Source organism: Accipiter gentilis, chromosome 23 (genome assembly GCF_929443795.1).
Source record: "Accipiter gentilis chromosome 23, bAccGen1.1, whole genome shotgun sequence".
NCBI lineage: Eukaryota > Metazoa > Chordata > Aves > Accipitriformes > Accipitridae > Astur > Astur gentilis.
In genome coordinates, this window is record NC_064902.1 from 11,876,051 (window position 1) to 11,900,955 (window position 24,905).

General features: G+C 41.8%; 2 protein-coding genes across 4 annotated transcripts in view; one reads left to right on the forward strand and one right to left on the reverse strand.

Moving 5' to 3' along the window:
* Positions 1-24,905, reverse strand: part of KBTBD12 (kelch repeat and BTB domain containing 12) — a 30,935-nt gene that overhangs the window by 1,916 nt on the left and 4,114 nt on the right. The window contains exons 3-4 of the mRNA XM_049827073.1: positions 22,875-23,025; positions 10,873-11,070 (exon numbers count right to left, since the gene is read on the reverse strand). Coding sequence (XP_049683030.1) covers positions 10,873-11,070; positions 22,875-23,025 — 349 coding nt within the window. The remainder of the gene's footprint in view (positions 1-10,872; positions 11,071-22,874; positions 23,026-24,905) is intronic.
* MGLL (monoglyceride lipase) overlaps positions 1-24,905 on the forward strand; it is a 122,458-nt gene that overhangs the window by 1,792 nt on the left and 95,761 nt on the right. The window contains exons 1-2 of one of the 3 annotated variants that reach the window (XM_049827068.1): positions 10,840-10,897; positions 11,191-11,320. In XM_049827068.1, coding sequence (XP_049683025.1) covers positions 11,302-11,320 — 19 coding nt within the window. In that variant the 5' untranslated portion in view covers positions 10,840-10,897; positions 11,191-11,301. Of the gene's footprint in view, positions 1-10,839; positions 10,898-10,933; positions 10,972-11,190; positions 11,321-24,905 lie in introns of those variants that run through there. The other 2 variants (XM_049827067.1, XM_049827069.1) reach the window with 2 other exon arrangements.

The window sequence follows — 24,905 nt, forward strand, 5'->3', positions numbered from 1 at the left end:
AATTGTGGCATAATTTTTGTTTTGAATTTTGGTCCAAACCCAGATGTCTGGGACTTCCGTAGATGTCTAGGAGCTTGCCTGAGTAAAATTTGGGTAACATTTCAGGATTTAGCCTCATCTGAACAGTCCTTGTTCCATTCCTTTCTGCTGCTCACAGAAAGTGAAACAATAGTCATGATGGTTTGCTTACTGAACCTGGATATTAAATGAGAATAATAATAATACGTAGGAAAGCTGCACCCATCCAAGGAAAAGACAGCAAACTGCTAAAAAGCCTGGTTACATGTGAAGAGAGAAGGCATGACTGACAAACTGCAGACAAATAACACATGCCAGTACCAGCAAAGAGCTCATTTCTATATGACTCTGCGAGAGTGGACAGGTTTTTCCTAAGAGGCAAATACAGAGACACAAACAGACCTAAGCTGTGACATGGGAGGCTCCAGTCCCTGTATTTATTATTAGATCATCTCCTTTATGCAATAAGTTTTCATGCCTGGATTTTCTTTGGCATGGATGATGACAAAAATGAGACAATCAGAGGAAAAAAAAAATCAAACACTGGAACTGAGACATTCTGTGGGTGATTGCAACACTTCAGGAAAAAAAAATCATAATTAAAACATCAAAGGCAGATCCAGCAACCATTCCTTACAAACCTTGCTGTGTTTTTTCCTGACCCTGGTGACTCACAACCTTTGGTGTCCCTTGTTTCCCTTTTCTGTGGGATGTTGTAACTGGTTTTGTTCCACTCTACAAATTCTGCTTTCCAGCACATGGAGTGTTAGTTAACTCTTAACCCTTGGGAGATAAAAAGAGTGTGTTATTGGAATAAGGGAAGCAATCATTCCTCTAGTCTTATCTTGTTTAATATGAAAGGAAGCAGCACCCTTTGGATGAGAAAGTTCACATGAGGAAAAGCACTGCTCAAAATATAGTCATACTTCAGAAAAAAATTACACACACACCTCCTTTCTTTTTAAAAGGGAAGTGAGTTAAAACGCCTCAATTCTTAAGCCTTTATTTTAATTTTTTTTTTCTTTGTTAGGACAATTAAAAAGGTAATGTTTTTCAAAAAGAATAGCACCTTTGATTCCTTCGATTTGATGTTGGATTTGGGCTTTAATCCCAATAAAGAGTTTTAAGCCTGAAGGTGCAAGTAATTCCAGATTCTGCCTCATTGGTTCACCTTATTTAATTGCCAATTTTTTTTAAAAAGACAATATCTTAGCAGCCAATTTTGCTTACAGGAGAATAATGTGACATCTACAAAAAGAAACTGGCTGTATTACACAGAATACCTGCTTAAAAAGCCACCCCACAGAACTCCATCATACACAGCATCATTCCGCACCACTTACCAGACAACCGTGTTACCTAATGAAAGGATTTCACTCCCTTCCAAATGCTTTCATTTTCTCTACAAAATGAGGCAGTATTTTTCCGCACAGTCTTGTTTAACCATGAGAAGTTTTAAGAAATTTCCTTTACACTATGTTTTTCTGCATAGGAATTAAACCACTTTTATTAGAATTATTCGGGTAGTACAAACCTAACCCCAATGCAGATCCTTTTCAAGCAGTAAAACAGTGTTTATAGCAGTATGGTTTATTCCTAGTCAGGAAAGGAAGAGGCTAAACCAGCATAGGGAACATTAAATCCAGCATAAATTTATCCCCATGAGAAACTGTGGTATGTTAAAAGAAAGTCAGAGCTCTTTTGGTACAGTTATGACTTTTTGATGTACAAGTGCAGACTGAAGGCTAACACTGAGCCTACAAACCCATCTTTTCCCAGTGAAAGAACTTGGGTCATACCCGAAAACATTCAATTTATAAATACTAAAATCATATTTCATATATGCAAATATAGTAGTCTGAAAGCAAAATGGGGCTAATCTTTAAATTCTCTTTTATGTTCTGGTCTGTAAAGAAAACATTATTCTACAGTTTTTCATATGAAATTTTTTCTTCGAATGTGCAGAAAAAACAACAAAAATATTGATTTTCAGTAAGTGATTGCTTGCACTCCATATACACAATCATGTTTTCACTTTAAAATGTTTATTTTCAAATACGATTCACTCCCCAAATATGGCCAGACTTCATTTTATGCTGTAAGTTTTCTCATGTCATTTGAGTCAGGATTGGCCATAAATCATGATGAACCATTCTTGGAAAGACCCCCAGTATGACTGCAGGCAACATAAATATTTGATCTGCTTTTCCTTCCTTTTTTTTTTTTTTTTAACTGCATTCCATTTGTGATTTGGAGGTTGGGGGGAGGAACAACTTTCCGTGTGAATATAGTATTTATTACCACTTTTGGTCCTTTTTTGACCTTGCTTTCTCTTTCCTATTTGGAATGGAATATTCAGATACAATTATTAGGTTTTGTATTGGGAGGGTTAAAGGGACACCGATGCAGAAGAATTAAGCAACATGCTTAACAGGTAGAAAATCTATAGGTCATCCAGGACTATTAACTATGCAGCTATTAAGTTTGTAAGCCAATACAAATAAATTCACTCTACTATAGTCTGTTTAGTGTCCAGATCATTGAACTAAAAAAAAAAAAAAAGATTATTGTGCTGAATTTTAGTTCGCTGGAATTGAATCTATGGCCAGTTTGCTGAAATGTGGTATTTCATTATTTCTCATAGAAGCCCATTGACATCAGCTGGTATATTTGCCTCCATCTTATGGATGAGGAAACAGAGTTATGGAGGCAGCGAGAGCACGTGCCAAGTCACGAGCTGTGATGCCTCTGCGTCAGCGCAGGGCAGAGGTATCCAAAGCGGTTTTGGACAAGCTCACCTGCCTACTAGCTGCGGCACAGCGATGCTGACGTACTGTTAGTGCCTCAGCAAGTTTATCCAGCGCAGGGGCAGGTACCTCAGCACAGCAGCACATCGGGGGGGGATGCCCTCTCAGTGTCACATCTGTCCTTGCCGATGAGCTCTGTGCCCTGGGACATCCTCACACAGGCGATTTGCCTGAGCTCCTGCTGATGTCAGTTCTCGGGTTGTCACAGCACATTTTCCTTTCCAGTTTGCAGTTTCCTCATGTGCTCTATCGTCTTTCGCCGTGAATCAGTTTATAAAAAAAGGACACCAAACCTGTAGCGGTTGAACTGTTAACTGTCTGCTCTGCTCTTTACATGGAAAAAAGCCCTTGAACATCCCAAGGTGCTTGCCAGTTCTCCGGCAGTCCCCAAAATGTTTACTCGGGTGTTTGTTTCACTGGCTTCCCCGCTTCTTGTCACCTAACAGGCACCCCTGAGCCACCTTGAAGCAGTTCACCCTCCACCGCTGTTTTGTACCTGGTTTTGCCTGCCATGAGCTGTACCAGAGACCAGAGAATGATTTTTAAACATATGGGACTAGCCTCTGCTGCTTATCTTCCTCACCACTAATAGCTGCTTTCATAATTACATGATGTGGAGTTAGGTGACTTGGGAATTCACGTTTGTGTTGCAATGAGATAAAAGTGCATTTAGGTCATTACCACCAGATGTCCTGGCTCCTCATTTGCAGTAGGAAAAAGAATAAGTTCATCAAATCTGTGGCCTTCAATCCTATTTGCGTATGTGAGCTGCCCCCTACTCTACCAGCCTTGCTAGCTGTAACACAGTGAACACCCCTTGTGGGGTCAAGTACATCCATCATCTATGCCTGTGGGCAGAAGCAAGCAGAGAATACACAGGAGAGGGAACTTGGCTTGGCTGTTTAACATGCTGGCCAGCCTTCATGATGTTAAGTATCAAGGCAGTGTATCCCACCAGACACAGCGAAAACTGGGAGGCAGGTTGGGGCTTGAATTTACAACTCTGGCAGCTTACTGTTTTCAGAGCACCTGCGTGGAGTAAGGTAAGATATTCACTCTCATAGACAGGACCTCTATCCTCTTGCTCTGCTGTGTAATTCTTCAGGACTGTAGTTTCATGGTCCACCCTTCACTCACAAATCAATAGATATTAAACCGAAAGAAATATATGTATAAAGAATGGGATGGTCTACAGGAAGGAACTTCTAATTCAGTGACTTCAACTGTTTTTCTTGGGATTGATCCACCTAATTCAGCTTTTAAAATCTTTCCAGATTTTGCCTGCTGTTCATCGGCAAGGCCTCTTTCAGACATAATCTTACAAGCGGTGGTCCTTCTTGCGCTGCAGGTGCTAGCAGGATCACGGATTACAGTGGCAGCAGGATCAGTGCTCTTGAAGTCAATGCACCATTCATACAAGTAAAAACTGCAAGATCAGAATAAGAATGGCTGGTCTCAGACCATCCTGAGATACTGTTTCTAAATGCCTTACAATGGGTTAATACATTATTAATAGAGGATATAAAGCATGTTTAGACTGTATGCATGACAGGCAGTTATGAACACAATAGAAGATGTCATACATGGCTACAAGCCATGTTTCTAAACAACCTATTGACCTCTTCAGCAATTAATTAAAATGCATTAAAATATCTATTAATCATTCATTAACCCTTTATAAACTATAAATGAGCCTTAGTAAGAAGCAGGACTGAATTACTAATACCATGCTGTCAGATACTGGGGCAAATTCAGATCTGAAACGAGCAGGTGCTGCTCCCCAGCAATTCCCCTGACCTGTATTGGCCTTATTTACGGTAGCGAGTTTCTAGCTAATGAGCAGGGGGTAAATGGGCAGCCCTCCCCGGGAAGGCAGCAAGCAGAAGAGGTCTCTCCCGCACGCCGGTTCCCAGCAGCAGCCTGGCAGCTCACGCCGGTGCTGGGGGAGAATTAGGCGAAAGGTCGAGCAGCATTTTTCGGGGTGGACTTGGTGCGCAGGCTGGAGAGATGGGGCAGCGCCTGCGGCACGGCGGGTGGCCATGAGCAGATTTCTGTGCTGAGCGAAATGCACGGACCCTGAATCCCTTCTGTTGGTGGGAATATTTATTCAAATGATAACAACTGTGGGCAGGAGAACTTTAATTATTCATCGCTGCCCCGTAAATTCTAACAGAGGGAAACAAACAGTGCTGCAGATAGGCAGCCCGGGGTTTGCCCCTCTGCTTTATTTAGCTGGGAACATGGGAAGGTGCTGGAGAAACAGGTTTTGTTCCAATCTCTCAACCCCCAAACTTCACAAGTGCAGTATTTACTGTGCCAGGCTCCTTAATATGTCTAAATTTAATTTGATTCCAGTAATGTTCCATAACCGCTATAATAAAAAACAAGCACTAGAATGATTCTCCATCTAAATCACATAATGGAGGAGACTAGGGGGAACAGCCTTTATGGGAGATTAGTCAAAATAAATACCTATTAAGCTAGTCCACTGTCAGGAGAGGATGGCATGGAGATACAAACTCATTAGCTCAGCTGGAATACAGTAATTACTACACGGTTCTGCACTGCTGCAAGCAGCGCTGCTCCTATTCCAAGGTATGGATTGCAATTTATGTAAATGAGGAAGAAGAGACTAGAAAATTAATCTAGGGTAAGTATATATCTTTTTTTTTGTAGAATCAGAATTACACAGCTCATAGGACTCAGTGTCACTGTCGCCTATCTTGGCTAGCAGTTGCAAACACAAAATTGAGAATCTTGCATGCCAAGTTCATAGGTTATTTCGTCCCTTTTCCCTTCCTCTGGCTGTAACACCACTTAAGTGAAAAATTAATTTCTACTTGATATCAGTAAGCAAATAACAACTGAGTTGAGCAGCTCTGGTCCCACACACGATGCCAAATACATTACAGAATTTTTCAACATATATAGTAGGGAAGCAGTACATTTATCTTCTCTGCTATAAACTACATTGGAGGGAGATGACAAAACTGCCAGTTCAGAGAAAGACAGTTCCACATCAAGTGCCATTAGCTGATGAAATCCTAAGACCTTTTAAGCGATATGTGCTGCTAATAGCAGACCCGTTAAACATTTTATTATTTGCATTGAGGTGGTTGTCCCTTTACTTTGCACATCAGCTGATGTCACATGAGTGTATAGTAAAGAAGGCATTCTGATTTAAATCATAGAATCATTCGCGTTGGAAAAGACCTTTACATCCAACCCTTAACCTAACACTGCTAAGTCCACCACTAAACTGTGTCCCTGAGTGCTGCACCCATACATCTTTCAAATACCTCCAGGGACGGTGACTCCACCACTTCCCTGGGCAGCCTGTTCCAATGCCTGACAACCCTTTCACTGAAGAAATTTTTCCTAACATCAAGTCTAAACCTCCCCTGGCACAACTTGAGGCCATTCCCTGTCATCCTATCTCTAGTTACTTGACAGAATTGACCAGCACCCCCCTCACTACAGCCTCCTTTCAGGCAGTTGTGGAGAGCGATAATGTCTCCCCTCAGCCTCCTTTTCTCCAGACTAAACAGTCCCAGTTCTCTCAGCCGCTCCTCGCAAGACTTGTGCTCCAGGCCCTTCACCAACTCGGTTGCCCTTCTCTGGACACGCTCCAGCACCTCCATGTCTTTCCTGTAGTGAGGGGCCCAAACCCGAACACAGTATTTGAGGTGCGGCCTCACCAGTGCTGACTAGATCACTTCCCCGCTCCTGCTGGCCACACTATTTCTGATACAGGCCAGGAGGCATCAAATAATAATAATAAAAAATCAACTCTGGATTTGAATTTATTAATTCAAATCTGTGAGACAGGCAGTTGGACCAACTTCCACAATCTGAAACTAAAGCTACAACCCCCAGCCCCCAGAAACAGGCTACGAGGATCTGTATTTGTGCAGCAGCAACGCAAAGCCAACCACCGTGTGCCTCCGCAAGCCGACGGTGACAGCAGATGACAGTCCCAGCAAACAGGCACGCACCCTTGCCTTCATTATTTTCACCAGAAAAAAAATATTTATAATACTCAGAAGCAGTCAAAAAGGAAGGGAACCCAATCTGGCAGGCATTTGATAAGCGTGTAATGCTGCATACCTGAAGAGCTGCTTACCACCTCCTTGGGTGAGGCACGCTAATGAGGCTGCTTCTGCCGTGCACGGGCTAACGTTAATAGCTGTCAGCCTGCGCAGGTGGCAGGTTTTAGTTCTATGTAAAGGCAAAGGAAATAAAACATGTCAACAAGAACATCGTACAGTCAGGCTGCAAAGGCTGGTTTAAAATCCGTACTTTGAGCAGTAAATGCAACGACGTATTTTAACAATTAGTAGAAAGCTAGCTGGCTACTGCGCATTGAGTCCTTCTGAGTATTCATACTACAGCTAATGTTTTCACTCTTTGCAGAACTATAAGCTAATGGACAAAACCAACCATTTTAAACATTTCTGAATATCTTGATGAATGCTATAACATTGCTGACAAATGACAGGCAACATTCATGACACTAGACTACATCAGCTGGAGCTGAGTGTCAGAGACAAGCAGATTAACGGTCCCTATTTACCATAATAGTTTTAGTAGAAAATGAGCTCATTTGTATAAACTACTGGCTAACAGATGAAGTTTTGCAAGCCTTGCTAAGGAGAAAAATTCAAAACAAGTGATTTTTTTTGGGGGTATTTACCATGATTGTAAGAATATACACCATTTGCCAGCTAGTGATACAGCACAGAGGTCTCAGCGTGGTTTGTACCATCTAATCACAGACACGAAGCTCCTGATGTGTTTGCCTTAGGTAAACCAGGTTAGAATCCCTCATATTCTGATCAAAACACAGAGCATTAAGAGACAAGAGAGGTCCTCAGGGTTCCGAATTGCCTTCTGGTCTTTCAGAGCAGATGTAAAGCACCAAGGACCTGAATCTCCCTCTGGAAGTGTCTGTGCTTCTCCATATGCTGCAGGGATCCTGAGGTCTCTTAAGGTCTTAGTGTAGGCACTCCAGATAAGTGTCTAAACATCAGCTGAATTAATCCCCTTTCCCCTTTCATGGCCAGGCTTCGAGCAAGCTTCTAACCTGAGGAAGCCTCAGCAGGGGAAGTCTTACGAGCTGTGTTTACACCAACACAGCTCAACATTGAACAGCATTCCTTGCAGTTCAGAGGAAGCTTTCTCTTGATGAAGCTTGGACACACTTTGGAGTTCACTTGTCCCTTAGAAAGACTGCGCTCTGCATTGCTATTCTCAGCTGGCCAAGCTGAATTCCCTCTGGAGACTCTAAGTAGCTACAATTTCTCCTCTTCTGCTCCTGGGGATGCTGTTAGGGCTGCACCACTTGTCCTCCTTCAAGCAGACAAAGATTTGCGAGAGGCAATATATATGGGACAGGAATCCTGCCATCACAAAACTTCCAAGTGTCACACGGGACTCAGAATACATGGTAGCTGAGCAGTACACCTCTTTTTATCCAAATTTAAGGCCCTTTGAGCAGTTGACAGCTGCTTTTCAGCTTTGTGTTTGTCTACAGCATCTCTGGCCTCTAATTATCCATTTAGGTCAATACTCATACAGAAAGGCATACAGAGCATGGCACATACAAGTAAAATTAAGATGCAACAGTGTCCTTAGTAGGTCAGCTTTCACACTGCTAGATCAAGAGTGGGTTTCAGCAAATGCAAAGGCAGGTTGAGGCTGGGGAGCTGGGGACAGATCTATAGCATACAAGCAGTTGGTTGCAGCCCCTTATATATATTGGCTGACTTTCCATTGCAGCAGTGATTTTGGCTTATTTTCTTTTTGTTGAGAAGCACTCATTCTTGAATGTTCACAGCAGCCCTTTAGTGTTCAGCAGGCGGAAAACCCAGAGACTACAGCTGTGCCTTCAGCTTGTTCCAAAATCTCCACTTGGTTGAAACTAAATTACAATGTTTTGTAAAATTGGAATATCCTCTCTTGGTTGCATCCCTCACAAAAACCAAAGTGACATGCCAAGAAACCCAAAAGACTAAAACCAAACAAGCACATTCTAAAATAACCCTATCTGCTACCAAAGCAGCAGCAGCACATACTGTTCTGTGAATATCTTGAAGCTGCTGAGCAGCTGTAACTGTGAAAAAGCAGAGTCAAGCCGCCCTCTCCAAGTTCCCATATGGCAGTAATAACCCTCTCTCACTCCACCCTTCACCCCAAAGAGCAGATCAGACAAGAGCACTTTCCAGCATACGGAAAAGACGGGTCCAGGGAGAGAGGCCAGCTAGCTAACCTCTTCAGGTTCAGTGTACGGACTCCACCCACCTTTCTTGATGATGGTAGCTAGAAGTTGTTATTGTTATGAAGATTTAGAAGGCCCTTTTCCTTTAATAACTTGTCTTTAAGGCACAGCTTCCTCTCAGCTCCTCAAACATGTGGATACATCTGATTTACAGTTGACAGTGAGAATCTTATTTTGGCTCCCTTGTTATAGACACCATAACAACATCTAACAACGCAATCACATGCTATTTCTTCACTGGTATACAAAATGCACAGGTAGGGGGTCAGAATTCAGGCTGCACAGATAACTGCAAAACTGGCATTTGCTAACCTCTTGTGCTCCAATCCAAATAGCACTTTTAGTGCAGGGGAGTTCTATACATAATTATACAAATTGCAATAGTACAGTCAAGAATCAGGACCCCATTGAGCTGGCATTATACAAACATACAAAAGATGGCCATCTTGAAATCCGTGGGGGGACTTTCAACCTCTCCCAGTACTACCACTCTTTATACACGACTCGGTGACAGAACGTGGTGGTATTGTACAGAGAGTGTTTTTATGGCTCTGAACCTACCTTATTCAGAAAATCTGTTAGTCATCTTGAATGAAATTGCTTCATTTGCCAGTGAAATGATCAGCCTTTGGAGATTTGTACCCACTAACTTTAGGCTTTTTCATAACACTGCTAAGAAAAAGAACAAATATGATGGCACAATGTTTGCTATGGAAACACAGTGATGTATCATAACCATACTGCTCTGAGGTCACAGAACTTTGATCAGCAATGACAAGAGAACATGCCTGTCAGAGAGCTGCCGTACAATTGTTTTCAGGAAGCAGCTTCCTCAAACAGTAGCAGATGAAGGATGGGGAAGGCGAGCTGTGAACTAGCTGATGAAAATCGTCATTCTAAAACAACAGCAGCTTTAAGTTTAGAGTTGGTTATACAAGCAAAAGGCGATGCAACTGGAGTCAGTGTAATGCGAAGGACACGTCACCAAGTGATTCCACGCGGCCACTCCTGGGCAATAGTGAGCCTGACATGACATTTATTAGCAGTGGATAATGCATCTATATTAATGCTTTCTCCTAGAAAGGAAATGGGGTAGCAGCTGTATATAGCAGGAGAGTGTAAGCGTGCATGTTTTGAGATTCTTTGCATTTATAATGAAAAAAATAATGGTTAGCAGTACTGGAGATTTAGATAGAGCTAAGCACAGTTGGAAGGAAGAAGCCTTAAAAGAAGAATGGTCACCATGAGGCTAGGATTGTTTAATATCACCAGATCTGGAATTTTAGTCTCTTTGTATCTCAGTTCCCTGGCCAGAGTACTCATTAAATACACAAGCCTTTTCAACACTGATTATGAAAAGCACGTAAGTAAATAGGCAGACCCAGATAGCTTTGCTACAGACAGATGGATAGTGCCTTAATCTTCAACAAATATGCCCAGGTTCTTTCGTGGCCATAACACACTATGCTCCCGATCTCAGTAGCTCTGTATGTAAATCCAGAAGAATACTACTGAGGTTGTAGATTTGGACAGGTTTAGTGCAGATCGGAAACATCCTTAATTCTTCATGTTTTGTTAAGGAAAAAAGCAAAGAGCAAACAGAACACAATTCTTATTGACATTAGGAGCCAGCAGTCCAAAGGGCTGAATTAGGTCTGTGGTTCCAGGGCATGCCAGTGCCACCTGATCGGGTTGGTCGGTCATCAGGTCAGTCTGTGTACAGTGCAACTGATTTCAACTATGGAGGGAACGTCAGACTCATTTTAGTACCTGCTCCGCGAAATCCTCCACAGAGGTAGAGCTTCCCTTCCACGGAGCCCGCGCTGGTAGAGTTTGTTCGTAAGGAGAGGAGGGGAGAAGGCATAGGAGGTCCATCCCTCCAAAAGTCTCCATCAGGGTTATAAATCTCCACTGCATCAAGACATTTCCGTGTCTGTCCTCTGTCGCGACCAAGGCACCCAATTCCTCCTGCAAAAGATACACGGGTCAAATATAGCAGTCCCAGGTTCTGCTGAAAAATACATTGCTGGCTGCACGATTTTTTGTGTACACGTCCTCATCTCCCTCCCTTTCTCTTCCCTTTTGCAGCTCCAGAAGTTTGTTAGAAAGTAAGCTCAAAGCAGAAGCTACTGCACATTATCTACAGACAGCGAAGCAAGATCCTTTCTGAAGTCTTGTATCAACGGAAGGACAAGCAGCATGTCCTCAAAATGCAAAGGTATTTTGTCTTGTTTTCTGTCTATATAGTAGAAACTGTCATAATTACTTGTTCTGTGTGCTGGACAAATTGCTTTATCATTAAGTTGCAATGGATCAAAAACTATTCTCCAATTACTGCTAGTGGATTTAACCCTCACACGCGTTAACCAACAATCATTTGGATTTGTTGGTTAGTTGTCTTCAATAAAAGAAAAAGATTACACCCATTTCTTAAGGGAAATCAACTTCCAGAAATAAACCCATGCAATATGCAGGAGTACCAACTGAGTTATTTGTGACAAGTCCTACCATTGAAGGGTTAATTGGGATGCCTGAAGTCGGTGTGCAGGATTGAAACAGATCTCAGTTTCATTTGCTGGGATATACTGCAACAGGCTGCAGACATACCCGAGATCTCAGTGCACACTGGAAACACTGTACACTCAAATCACAGCATAAACACTGCCTTTCAAAATCCTTTCCAGTGATCAGATCCAGATTTTGAATTCACAGCCTTTGGTTCTCGAGAATTAATATGCTGACATACCCTCACAGGTTTTCCATCTGTGCCAATGGACACAATACCCTGTAATGAGCACTGATGGCGTGCTGAAGCAGTTCTTTTGTGCATGTGTGTGTATGTGACCACTTTTAAATATAAAATGACTGCAATATGCAAGCAATTTCCACACGAAGGCTAGCTTTCCTGATACATGTGTAGGACTGCTCAATTGTACAAATCCAAAATGCATTGTATGGCATGTAATTATGCCCTTGCTTATGCAAATGGAAAGGACTGCAAGTATAACCTGTGCAAGGCTGGTGCGACTGCTTTTAAAATATATTGCCCCTAGTGCTGTTAAGCTGGTCTGTCAGAGAAATGAGCCCCTAGTGCTCAAAGTTTTACTTGCATGTGGTTTTCCACCTAGCTCTTAATATGGAGTGTGCTATTTTTTTTTCAACACTTTGTGCATTCTCCAAAAGTATTTGGAAGAGGCAACTACATGTAAATGGGGACCACAATGCTCCAAATGTGCTACCACTGTATTCCTGATCTGTATTTTAGAGGCGGGTAAAGATAAGACCAGCTATCCCTGCATCAGAGCAGCAAAATTAGAACCAAATTCAGTGTCCATTATCATCAGCAGGAAGTTTTCCTCCAGCTGAACTTAGCAGCATTTGATTCAGTTCAATATTTGAATTTGAAAACCTTCACTGCAGTTGGTTTTCAGCTCCTTTTCCATGCACAGCAAATCTTTACTTGGCTACCAGCAAGGTCCTAGCAGTTTGTATTAGGTTCTTCTCAGTGTGTGCTTAAACAAGGCTAGCATCCAAATGCCTTCATTTCTAGCTTAACACCCCCAACTAAGCAGCATTTGCTCTGATGGGCTCCTCCTCTGAGGCTTGATTCACCTAAGAGAGCTGAGGTAGGGAGTAATCACGGTCACAGAATTTTGCTAATAATTTCCATGCCAAAAAGGCAGTTGTATGCATCACCATGCTGAGCTTTTCTCACGATGGAGTCTCACTGAGCTATTCCTTAAGACTATTTAGAAGCAAGAATAAATTTCAGAATTCAAACATTTACTTATCGTATTGTTCTTTATGTCAGGAGCATTATCCTTTTCTATGCAGTATTCTCCACTACTCCTTATAAGAAAGGTGCCACTCTAGGGACAGGACACTATTCCCCTAAATTTATCAAGAAAAGTTTTAAGGCGTCATCAAATTTTTTAACTGATAAGGCTATTTAACTGATTGCTTATCATGTAGCCTTTCTGACTCTACTGCATCCTTTGGTAGAACCACAGAATACAGCATGCAAGACAATCTGCTACCAGGATATTCACAGCCTACAGAGTGCAATGTAACATAGAAAGAGATACTCAAGGCTGTTTTAACTTGGAACCAACAATATTAAAGCTCCCCACAGACTGATTTGATCTGTTCAAAAGACAGTTTTGGGGTGCCAAAGACAGACTGCTGCTGGTTATCTAGCTTTTTTTAAAATTAGCCCAGGTGTTACTGTATACCACTGAAGAATATGCACTCACCCATAAGAAAAGTCTTCACATGAAGAATGAAAGAGCATCTTGTTCAATCAGAGGAATGAATGGTACCAGTTAGGGAATGCATGTGGCATGTCAGAGTCAAACAATAATAGCTTTGCTGCTGGACTCGATATTTTAAGGTGGGGCAGTGGACAAAATGTCCCACAACTCTTCTAGAAGCATAATTGCTATTTATTTCTTAATGCATTTTTATTGTCATTTTCTAAATTCAGTAACTGTGGGGCATAGTAACTTCAGAAAGAACAGAAATAATCAGGTACAAAACTGATACAGCACGGTCAGTGACTTTTTGCAAAAAAATCACAACCATTACCAGTTAATGAAGAGATTCAGCTGCCAATCCAGGGGATCCACCACCAAACATTTTTCCTGTATCATTATTAGAAAAGTAATTTTTCATGACCTATTGGAGTATCTTTTCAAAAGTTAAGAGCTACCACACACTTTCAAGCATTTATGAAACCTTCATTGGACAGTTTAAGCAACTTAAATTTAACCTCCTTTAATCCCATGATTATCAGAGACAGTCCTGAAGGTACAAAATATCTCCATTTTATTTACACCTTTCACAGCCATTTCAGATAAATCCAATTTCATGTTCAATTTACAACAAGGGCAAAGCTAAGTTCTCAGCAAATAGAAAGTAAGAAGGAAAAAAATCAGAGGGGAGTAATGTTTAATTTTCAAGCTTAGAAAAATAGTATTCTGAAAAACAAGAAATCAAGATTTTCAATCTCCTCTTCTAAAGCAATGCTAACACTGAAATATTGCTAACAGAGGAATCTGAGGATATTAGACTCTACCAGCACTGCTTTGCTCTGTTCCCAGTAGTTGAGAAACACTCCTGTGAGACAATAGTTTTTTCCCTCTATGGAGGCTGATATCTCAGGCCTCTTCCCAAAGAACTGAATATACAAATCAGTAAATAAAAAATTCTCAAATTTAAATCAATTTGCATCTGCAACAGAGTGGAGCATCTCACATTAACCAGGCTATCCATCATCTACAATGTATATACCACGCAAGACTTCAAATTGGCAGAAGAAAAGAAACTTGCTGTGTCACACAATTCAGGCTGCTTTGTGCTCCGTCATTCATGACTCCAGATCATCCTGTCCCACTGCTTTCTTCATTCAGATTTATGAAACCATTAGAAGTGCAAGTGGAGACATATGGAATTACAGTTAAGACCATGAAGACTGTCTTTATTTCATGTTCTCTGGGTAAAGCAGCTGAGCAACTGAGTTCATGCTCTGCTCCTACAGGAGCCTTTACATAAAATGGGGGTAACCTTTAAGAGGCTACGGCAGAATGCAGTAAAGAGGGAAGAGGGGTTTAGGTCATTTGGGGAAGACTCTCGTGCCAAGTGACCCACCAGCAGCGCATGAATCTGTACTTGTGATTGTACCTTAAACCACCCAGAACTACAGATGGGTTCATTAAAACACACATGCAGTGGTCGCAGCCTGCTGGGAGTCCCAAAAGGTGTGCAAAGGGCGGCAATTGCTATTTCCATGCCCACAGTCTGGAACGGATGCTGGGAGGGTCCTTCATTAAGCCACATTCACCTATCCCATCACAAACAGAACTGGTGAATTCAACACCACCTGGCTTAGTTCTCTTCGTAAAGCCCACTTATATGTCCTTTGTGCAGGGGGAGATGGATTTCTCACTGGGAGTTTTGAACATTTCTGTCATTTTCACATTCATCACACAAGAGGATTTAATCCTAGAACTCAGTCTTCCCCCCCACCCCCTTACAAATACAGCCTTTCAACACATTAGGCTTTTTACATTATGCGCTTTCCCTAGGAGATATTTCAGATGCCACTGAAGGGCTAAAAAAGCCAGCGAAGCCACCTTTGTGTTCCCAAACCATTAATGCTTGAGAGCTTTCCATATCACGCTTGGATGATTCTGCAATCAAACATACTTTCAAGGGCACTCTGTAAGCAGTGGTTCTAATGGACTTTAAATTTAACATGAAGCTCCATTAGTAAAATAAATATATAAATAAAATACATGATCCTTATTAAGAAATCAGGATAGAGAAGACAAGCCTTTGATGCAGGAAGGCAGAGCAGGGTAGGTGGTGAGATTAGCACATGTTCAGATTTTCAATGAGGTACAGTTCTGTGCCTTGCTATACCCACATGCTGCTCATATCTGGCTGAAGGCAAAACGTATTGCTTTGGCTGAGGTCAACTGCCTCCCCCTTACTCCATGCTCATCTGAGAAGACTGAATGCAATTTGAATCACATCAGTTCTAATAACAGAACACCCTTCCAGCACTTGAGGAGGAATGTGTAACAGCAGCAAAGTGGTAAAGAGTCACTGGTCATAATTAGTTCAGCAGGTGCAAAGGAAATAAGTGCCCTAGATATAGCTATAGGAGTGAGACTGACACACAGTTGACTTTCAAGAGAAAGGGAGCATTCCTACCTACACATACCCAGTGACTTCACCCACATCACCAGTACTTGTAAAGGCAGGCACTGGTGCAGAGCAATTGCACTCCCAAGTCTCATCCACGCTGAACTCTTATGCAGCTAAACCTGCCAGGCAGCTGAGCCCGACATGGACAATTTTTTTCCACCCAGATTCAAGTCTAGACTGCTCATTGTGCAGACAGGATGGCTGACCAAAATGACACCTACAAAGTGGTTGGTGGTCTAGATACCGCCAAAACCAGTTTATGTACTCCACTGAGAGGGGCAGGGTGGTGGCGACATCTGAATATCAGACTTCATACCATTTAACTTGGTTCCCCCACTAACAGACAGCTGAAATTAGACATGAGCTACAGTACCTCAGCCAGGGCAGTACATCAAGGAGCAACAAGAGCAGAGCTGCTCCCAGAGGGAAGATGACCCAGGTAACGAGCTCACCATCAAGGCACAGCTCCACAGAACCAGAGGCAGGCGATTGCAGTGGGTCCTACCAGCAGTTGTCAGGCAAAGGCAAGGTAACAAGAAGGGGCTGGTGCCCTCAGGCCTGTGTTTAAATGATGCTTCTGGACCTATGGGCAGAGCATGTGGGTGGAGGCCCCAGGTGATGCTGGTCAGGATGATCAAGACCTGTTAGTGCCCTCAGGGCAATGACACTGCAATTCTTTATCATATCATTAAGTCCTCAGATCACAGTACTGAACAACATGTATTCTTACGAGCGCTGCTTTGAATTTTTATCAAAGGAACCTGGGAAATGGGTGAAAAAAAGGAGTAATTCTCCAACAAGCAGGTGAAATCTAAGCTTTGCCTCCTGTAAAATAATTCACTATTAAATTGATCTCTGGAATGCGCAATGGATTTGATAGCGCTAATCTCTTATGTAACATTTCCCTTCATTACTCTTTAACGGCACTCAAGATGAGAGTCTCAGCACTTACATTGCTCTCTCAGTCTCTGCAAAGCAGGGCTGCATAGCTGGTTTCTCAGAGAAATAGGGGAGCAATAAAGCTAGCCCCGGCAGGCACTTCCAAAGATGAAACTGAGAAGCATTGTCATTCTTTACTAACGCAGGGCACAGCAGATGAGGTAACGCAGACACGAGGGCAAAAGATTGATTAGAAGCAGGGCTGAAAAAACAGGTGATTGTCTTCCTAAACATGGTCAACACTTTGGTTCCTGCTCCTCCTTTTCTCCTGTAATGCCTCGTTGTCATTTCCTTTCATAATCCTTAAGTGAGTAGGGAGCATTTCTGATCCCAACTATCAGGCCAGATTTTTGCCTTTCTTCTTCTTCCCTGCGCACAGGCACTCCGGAGGCTGTTGCACAGGTATAACAGAGCAGAATCAGGCCCATAATCTGCTACTTGTCAGAAGTCCAAAGCATATTTATAAATAGACATGTTTATTTTCGGAGAAGGTGTTATTCAAATGCACAGTTAATACTCAAGCATGAAAGCTAAAATGTCTCCTTCAAGCCCCTCCTACACAAGCTTTGCTTTCTGGAGAGACCCTAAAGTACATATTCAAATAAGTATTTTATGACTGAGACATTCAGTATTTAATTGAACCTCATTTAACTGCTTAAAACTTTTAAAAGAAGCTCTCAGCAGGAACTCAGGGGAAAAAAACAAGCTGTAAGAGGTGGGATGCCAGGCTGAGGAGGATAAACAAAAATTCTTCGATTCCTAAATCTTCCCTAATAGGATTTCTCATTTAAGTCCTTCTATATGTTCTTATTTATAAAGCAGGAATTATATAACATAAAAGCAACACATGATTAAAGCTGTCATGGTGATAGAACATTTTTTACCAGTGACCTGTATTTCAGAGACAGTAGTTCTACTGATTGTGTTTTAACATAAGCTAATGAATATGGCATTCGAATGGATTCATTTGGATAAATTTTCCTAATTTGTCCGTTGGCTGTAATGAGTTTTCAGAGACCTAGCTGGAAAGGACATTTTTTTTAAGCAAGAGATTAAAATGCATGACCTTAAATAGAGCCCTCCCATCTGGTTTTCTTCCAAAAGTGTCTCAATTGCCTCTGTCATTAAGAACACAATACTACTCTTTCTTGGGCTTTCCAACGAATATAGTTATGTTCCTGGGAAAATATGGAAAGAAAGAGCTAAGACCAGTCAAATGCGATGAATAGGAGAAAGGATTTTGAGCCTTAGGAAATGCTGTTCATTTACTTATGAGGATTATGTACACTGTATAAATAGCATAAGACTCTCTAGGAACATTATACAACAAACAGACAATTATATGGCAGGATTGCTGATTAAGACACATGGTACAGGTTCCTGAACAATGCTATTACTCAGACCAAAAACTCTAATCTATTTCTCATTTTGCTTCCATCAGTGTGACTCTAGAATAATTCCATTTAAGTCATTAGGGTTTTACACGCTGGAGCTGGCAATTAGGCTGGGAAGAGTTTCTGGACAGTGACTACGTACTCTCTGTTCTGTGCCAATAGGACTTTTCAGAAATCAACACTTCAAAGGCTAAGTGTCAGATTCTGAACTGGGTTAGAACAAAATGAGTCTGACGCAACAAAACTGAGATCAGCAGACTACTTACTACAGATTTACACCTGCGTGTATGAGAGCAAAAATTAGATTTGTGTATCAAGGAGTCTGCTACTGCATCTTATTCAAAGCTAGTGCTCGACCTATGCTTTTTGCTTCATATTTATGATGGAAATTGGATTCACACATCAGAGACATTAGAGAGGATCAACTTTTAGTGCAGTGAGTTTTCACTTATGCTCTAGAATCCTACCTAATCCTGAATATGCTGACACCTGTATCAAATGTACAGGAAGACAGAGATCCTGCCTGAAAGAGCTGACAAACATTTCATTTAAGGATTTTGTTTTCAGGAGTTTCTTGAAAGAATTCTCATCTCTCTGCAACACTATGTATCTAGCTAGAGCTATATATTTCTTTATTTCCTGTTTTTATTTCTGGGAAGTGGGGCTTGGTCCTCATGGCATACTGGAAATATCTTCCATTTACCTGCTTCCACTTTGCCTCCCTCCTCCTTCCTCTGCCCCCAGCAGCCCCCAGTGGATCTTCTTAGATGGAAGCTCATGGAGACAGTGCACCGCGTAAGGAACAAATATGATATGACAAGCAGATGATGCTTGGGGGAATCCATGCATTGACATCAAGCATGCTTCTGAATTGCCCCTTCCCTGAGTGTCCCGTGACTGGGGATCCATGGGAGCCTGTTAGATGTTCAAGTTCTGTGCACACAGAGTTCACTGCGGGGATCCCCCATTTGGAGTGAGAAGGGGTATAAATGGCAACGGTAGGGACTCCGGAGAAGTCTCTCTCATCTGTAGCGCAAAAGCTTAGGCATTGCACCTGAGCATAGATGTCTCTGAGGTCACAACGTGAGGACAACCTATGAGCTGTGATACTCTTCAGAATGTGTCTTTTTGCACAAATCGCCCTTGACAGCATCTTTCTAGATTCCCACAGTGCCCCACATTCCTTGTGAAGCAGGGTGATGTCCGAGGGATCCACAGCTTTGAACAGCCTGCAGTGGTTTTGCCATCCTCGTGACAGTTGCTATTCTTTGGTCTGTCAGCATCAACCTCTGTTCCTTCCATTCCCATTCTCTCCTGAATTTCATCTGCATGATCAAGTACTACATCAGGCAGATTAAGAACGCTTTCACTGTCTTCCTTTCAATGCCATGAATTGCCCGTTCATCCGGCCGGGGTTACCATCGCAATTGTTTCCAAAGGAAAACTGTACCCACCTCGCAGCCCAACAGCCTGAGAACTCACAAGGTAACAAGAACTTGTCACCATGAATAAACCGTGGAATGTAGCTTTTCTGTGTGAGGTTTTAATTACAGTTGGCGAGTGTGAGTTTACAGCTGGAGATGAGGCCATGTGTGATATCAGCAGGGTAAGATGCCAATATCAGTGACTGTATCACTGTTTCCAAACAGAATTTGTTTGGAAATTGCTTCATCATTTTGAGAGGTCTTGGAAAATGCTTTATTCTCTTCCACAGAGTTTTCAGACCGTGACGGTTAACATTTACCAACCACATTTTCTTCTCAATTTTAACAGATAAATCTTCACTTCCACACATACTGTTAAAGGCAGATTTAAACCAGCATGTTCAAAGGTAGAATTTGTTGACAAATCATTTTTGGCTTAGTGTCAGGTTTGTCTTTCAATTAAAAAATTAGTTCTAATATTATTTGATTTCCTAAGGAAACGAGACTTATGCAATTACCCTCACTGCATGTGTGTTCTGTATCTGCATTTACATTATTTTGTCTGCCTCTCATAGCTTTTGGCCAGTTGGCCAGTTTCAACCAAATTTTACAGATTTATGGACGTTAAAGTCCTTGCAGGATTTGTGAAAACAGGCAATCAGGAGTTTGTGAAAACCCCCCAGACCTAGGTTAAAATGTCTTTCCTGCAATAGGTATTCATGCTACCTGATCGTAACTCATTCCTGTCTACACTTGCTGCAGTTACACGTTGAGTGGACAGAGCATCAGAACAGAGGCAGGCTCAGAAACACAATGGTAAAAATTGCAGTCTTTCCCAAAAATCTGCTCGCTGGAGCAGTGTGTGAGCTTAGCTACCTTTGGTATAAATCACAAGCAAGTTTATTCATTACAGTGAAATTACCCCAGATTTACACTGTGAAAACTGAGAACAAACGCTGTCTTTGCCTATATTTGGTTGCATTTAGTGGCAAGAGCGAAGGGTCCAGTGCAGCAAATTGTTAATCTCAGGATTAAGTGCATTGGTTCCCTTAGGACTGCTTGAATAAGGACTGCTCATGGGAATGTGTGTGAACCAACAAAGTGATGGAGACAGAACAAGAACCTGTTCCAGCACATGCACCAATCTGATTGTTAGCAAAGATTTTCTCATGAAAATTCAAGTCAATGTTCAGCTCCCTGAATACTGCAGCACGGGCAGCTATACCTAATAAAATGATGCTTTTTATTTTTTTACGTTAGCAAAATGCTTGTGAAGGTCTGTGAGACCATGACATTTCCTCAATGCCATTTAAACAGGGACTGTTCAGATTTAACACTGTGCTTTGTGTTCAATCTCTACATTTCATTACTGTAATCACTCAGATAAGCTTCTCGCTTTGTAAGATTTTGAGGGAAGAAAATGGACGCAGCTTTCCTTATTAGCCACTCCTTTTCCTTGTCTTGGTGTCAGGCTTGCTGTGAAGAAGACTGTCAATTTATTTTATCACATGCATCCCAAGGTGGCTCCTTTTTTTTAATCCCTGACTCTCTTGTGTCATCACAGCATTCGTGGTCTTGATCTCAGAGCACTTTCTACCGAAATGCATGAATACAGCCTTTCTCTTCCCAACTATTATGGCTGCTTCTGCTGCCCCATTACAGCATCAGGGTCAGTATAAATAATTATATATATTTAACCTTTTACAAAGGATGGAGTTTCCACATTTTCAAAGCACCTTTGAACTTGGGCAGCCAACACTCTCGTTATTTTAACAGCATACTGACATTCTCTATCACTAAACTTTGACAATAATGAAATGATTTTCTGTTTGCAAAACTCTCTTTTCCCTATCGGCTTCTTTCACCCTTTCTCCTAGTTGTGATTATGGGCTTGTCTCAAACCACTTAAGAGAAAGGAGTTTCTCTAAAAGAAGACAAATGCAGTGTTAAAGCCATTTTCCTCTCCTACTTCAAACACACCTTTCTTAGGTACACCCCCTGCAAAACGCTTTCTGTATTACATGCCAGGAACAAACTCTCCTTTATCCATGGTATGTAACAACCCAGACAAAACCACAACGCCCCTTGCAGAGGAGGTGTATTAAGTTGATAAGATGGTATTTATTGTGTTCACTTGGATAAGCTTGTAAGCAAGAGTAGGTTGAAGCAGAAGGGATTGAAAGGTCCTGAGGTCCTGACGTGACTGCTACTTTCTGCATGTCTGATGCTGCCCATGGGACCACGGGAGCGTGGAAGGGCTTGAATAACTCACAGGCCACCTATGGATTAATTGACTGTATGAACTTTTTTCCCACTTCTTCAAGAACTTTCCAGTCATACACCTATCTATAATCCTTCTCTCTGTCACATAGACACCCTTCTGGCTCCTATTCCCCTTCCAAGATGTCCCTTTCAACATTTTCCCCATATCATTCCCAATGTCTGCAATGCCTTTCTTCTCCACCTGCCTTTCCCTGCCTTACATCATCATTTTCTCTTCAGAAAAATCCCTTGCTTGCCAGCTTCTGAGGTGTTTGCTAGTGTTCAGAAACAGGTGATGTTCCTTCTGTTGGCTTGGATAGAGGTTGGGATAGGGCCATGAAGGATGGTCTTTGGGAAAAGCATCATGTTATGGATGAACTGCAGACCTGGGGATATGGATGGGGACCATTTTAGGACAAAAGATTTTGGGGTAGGAGATTACTGAACTCTTTCACACAAGTCTTAGAACTTTTGCTCAAAATACTGTTTTGAAACAAAAAATTTAAAATATTCCATCAAAAAAATGACGAATTATTTGGTTTTTCCAAAAATGCACTGCGCTGAGGTGGGTGGAAGAGACTGATTAATTGAATTTTGTTAGAATCCACAAATAATGTTTGTTTTGACTGGTAAATCCAAATTCTCTTTTCCCCTGTGCTATGTCTTCATGGCGCTGGGTATGTTCCTTAGCTTTTCACTGCTCACCTGTGAAATGGTGCTAACAAGACTTCTCCACACACCTTTTAAATTTCATTATTATTTATAGCACACACTGGTACTCCAGAGAAAAGTAGTTTAAAAAGTAAAGTATCTTTGTTTCGTTAATGCAGAGCACTAAACATTCACTTAATTTAATCTTCATGAATTAAGGAAGGGAGAAATTATATGGGGAAAAAGTAGCTCTAGACAAATACTATCCATTCAGTCCAACATACTTTGTCCTATAGTACAGAGCAAAGGGTGAGATATTTCACTTCACAGAGGCAAATTGCTGGAAAGAAGAAAAAGTCATGGTGCTATCTGTTAAAAATCTGTTTCCTCTTACCCAAGACATAAATCTCACTGTTGACTACAGCTGTGCTGAAGCGGTATTTGGAGTACTTCATTGGCGCGCCTTCTGTCCATTTGTCTTGGCCTGGGTCATACCGAAACGTTCTGTTACTTAATCGATCCGGCTCATCGTCAGGCAGATCCATCTGTATGAAATATGACAGCCATATAATAATACAACATTTGGAGCCCTCTGCACATGCCTGCATGCAATTAATCACAGCAGACAGCTCAGCAGATAAATAACATAAACACATCAATTATAGCTGCGAAGTGATTCATACTCGCTCGGGTCTAACAGCACCCATGACTTGTGGCTGGGAGTACGCTGTAGAAGGCAAATGAGTAAGAGGGCATCTATATTCTGCAGCAATAAACCTGAGGATTCAGGTAATAACAATACATTCATGGGCCTGGCTCTAGCAGAATGTACCTCTTTCACAAGGCTGCTGTAAAGTCTTAATAATAATAGAGGGAAAACCAGTCTATCTGACATTTTTTCTTCCCGCTAAAGGCTGAAATCTATTCCCACTGCTACTCAGATTGTACCATGAGTCTCAGTGAAGTACTTTGCTGGCCCTTCTCAGGCCTGTATATATTTGCAACTTATTCTCACGTCATTTGCCAGTTTATTTAGTCAGTCTAACCAGAGTAATGTTGTTCAACTGCTGTAACTTCTCCTTCAATAGTTTTCATAATAAGCTCCTACCCCCCCTCCCCGCTCTATCTTTGCTGCCATAATACTCTTTTTATACTCACTCCTACTCCTCTTATTCTTATTCTCTCTAATCTTCTTCCCCTTTCTCTACCTGTCTCGTATGATGCAGGGAACTCAGATTATGTTTTCTGGGTACGATACCCTTGAATGTAAGCCGTAGGCTGTGGGGGAAGGATCCTGAAATATTACAGGATGAAAGGTTTCACGTAGAGAGAGTGAGAAGGAGAGAACTACTTGCTTACTTGTGATGGTGTTATATGTGTTCTTGCTTTGCACATTATCTTTCTTTCCCAAAAGACCTTTCCAACCCTAATGTCATGGACAAGATAGCAGGAAGCAAACTAGAAAATAAATATATAGCCTCTTGGTTACTCCCTTTAAGTGCCAAGGGGCATGCTCTTTCTCCATGGTAAGTGTGAAACACTAATTTATTCACTGAAAGAGGGGTAAGCTCTGTATTTTCAACACAGAGTATGCATATACTTAGGAGCAGCCACCATTTGACATGCTGTAAATTCACATCCTACCTCATTTTTGTGGTAACGTTCACCTCAGAGCACACTTTGTCTTGTTTATGTACAGAAAACATAACGTCCAGCAGCCCTTCTGGCTGTCTCAAGGATCTGAAACTTTCCTCTCAGCCTCACCGAATGCTTTTTTCCATTTTAAGACCCCCCCCCAGTTCCCAAGGCTGGAGTTGCTTGGGTTTTTAGCTCCGCTGGCATCAGTGAGGCTAGATCAATGCTGAGCCAGAGCAATGCTGCTGTGAGTCGAGCCCTTGCCCTCCTAAGCTATCATTTTATGTCCTGGATTGACTTTGTCTTGTCTTGTGTCAATTGCAAAGCCTGAATGGGAAGGAAACATGTATTTATCTCTGTCCTGTAATGGACACGTGCATTTACGGCACTCTGTCAATGCTGTGTCGTTAGTATTTGTTCAGGATTGACAGAACATTCAGTGCTGCTTGAGCACAGGGACAACTCCTGGCTTGACAAACTAATTTGCTTTCACAGTGCAGCTGTGGTAACCCCACATATACAATCGTTGCATCTGACAGGTGAGTATGGGAGATAGATGGTACCAAAAGAATTCAACACTCTGCAGTGCTGGTCTTACAGCACTGTTTTGAGAGCTTTAGCTAGTTTGTTCTGATCTGTTCAGGTACGCCCTAATCTTACCAAGCTATGGTTTTTAACCAATTACTGTTAATCTGCTCATCTTAAGCCTATTTATATATATAAACTCAGCCTCCCATGTATTGTTACTGATAGTACTGGTCGGCAGTTATCCCCTTCAGGTGTTTTTGAG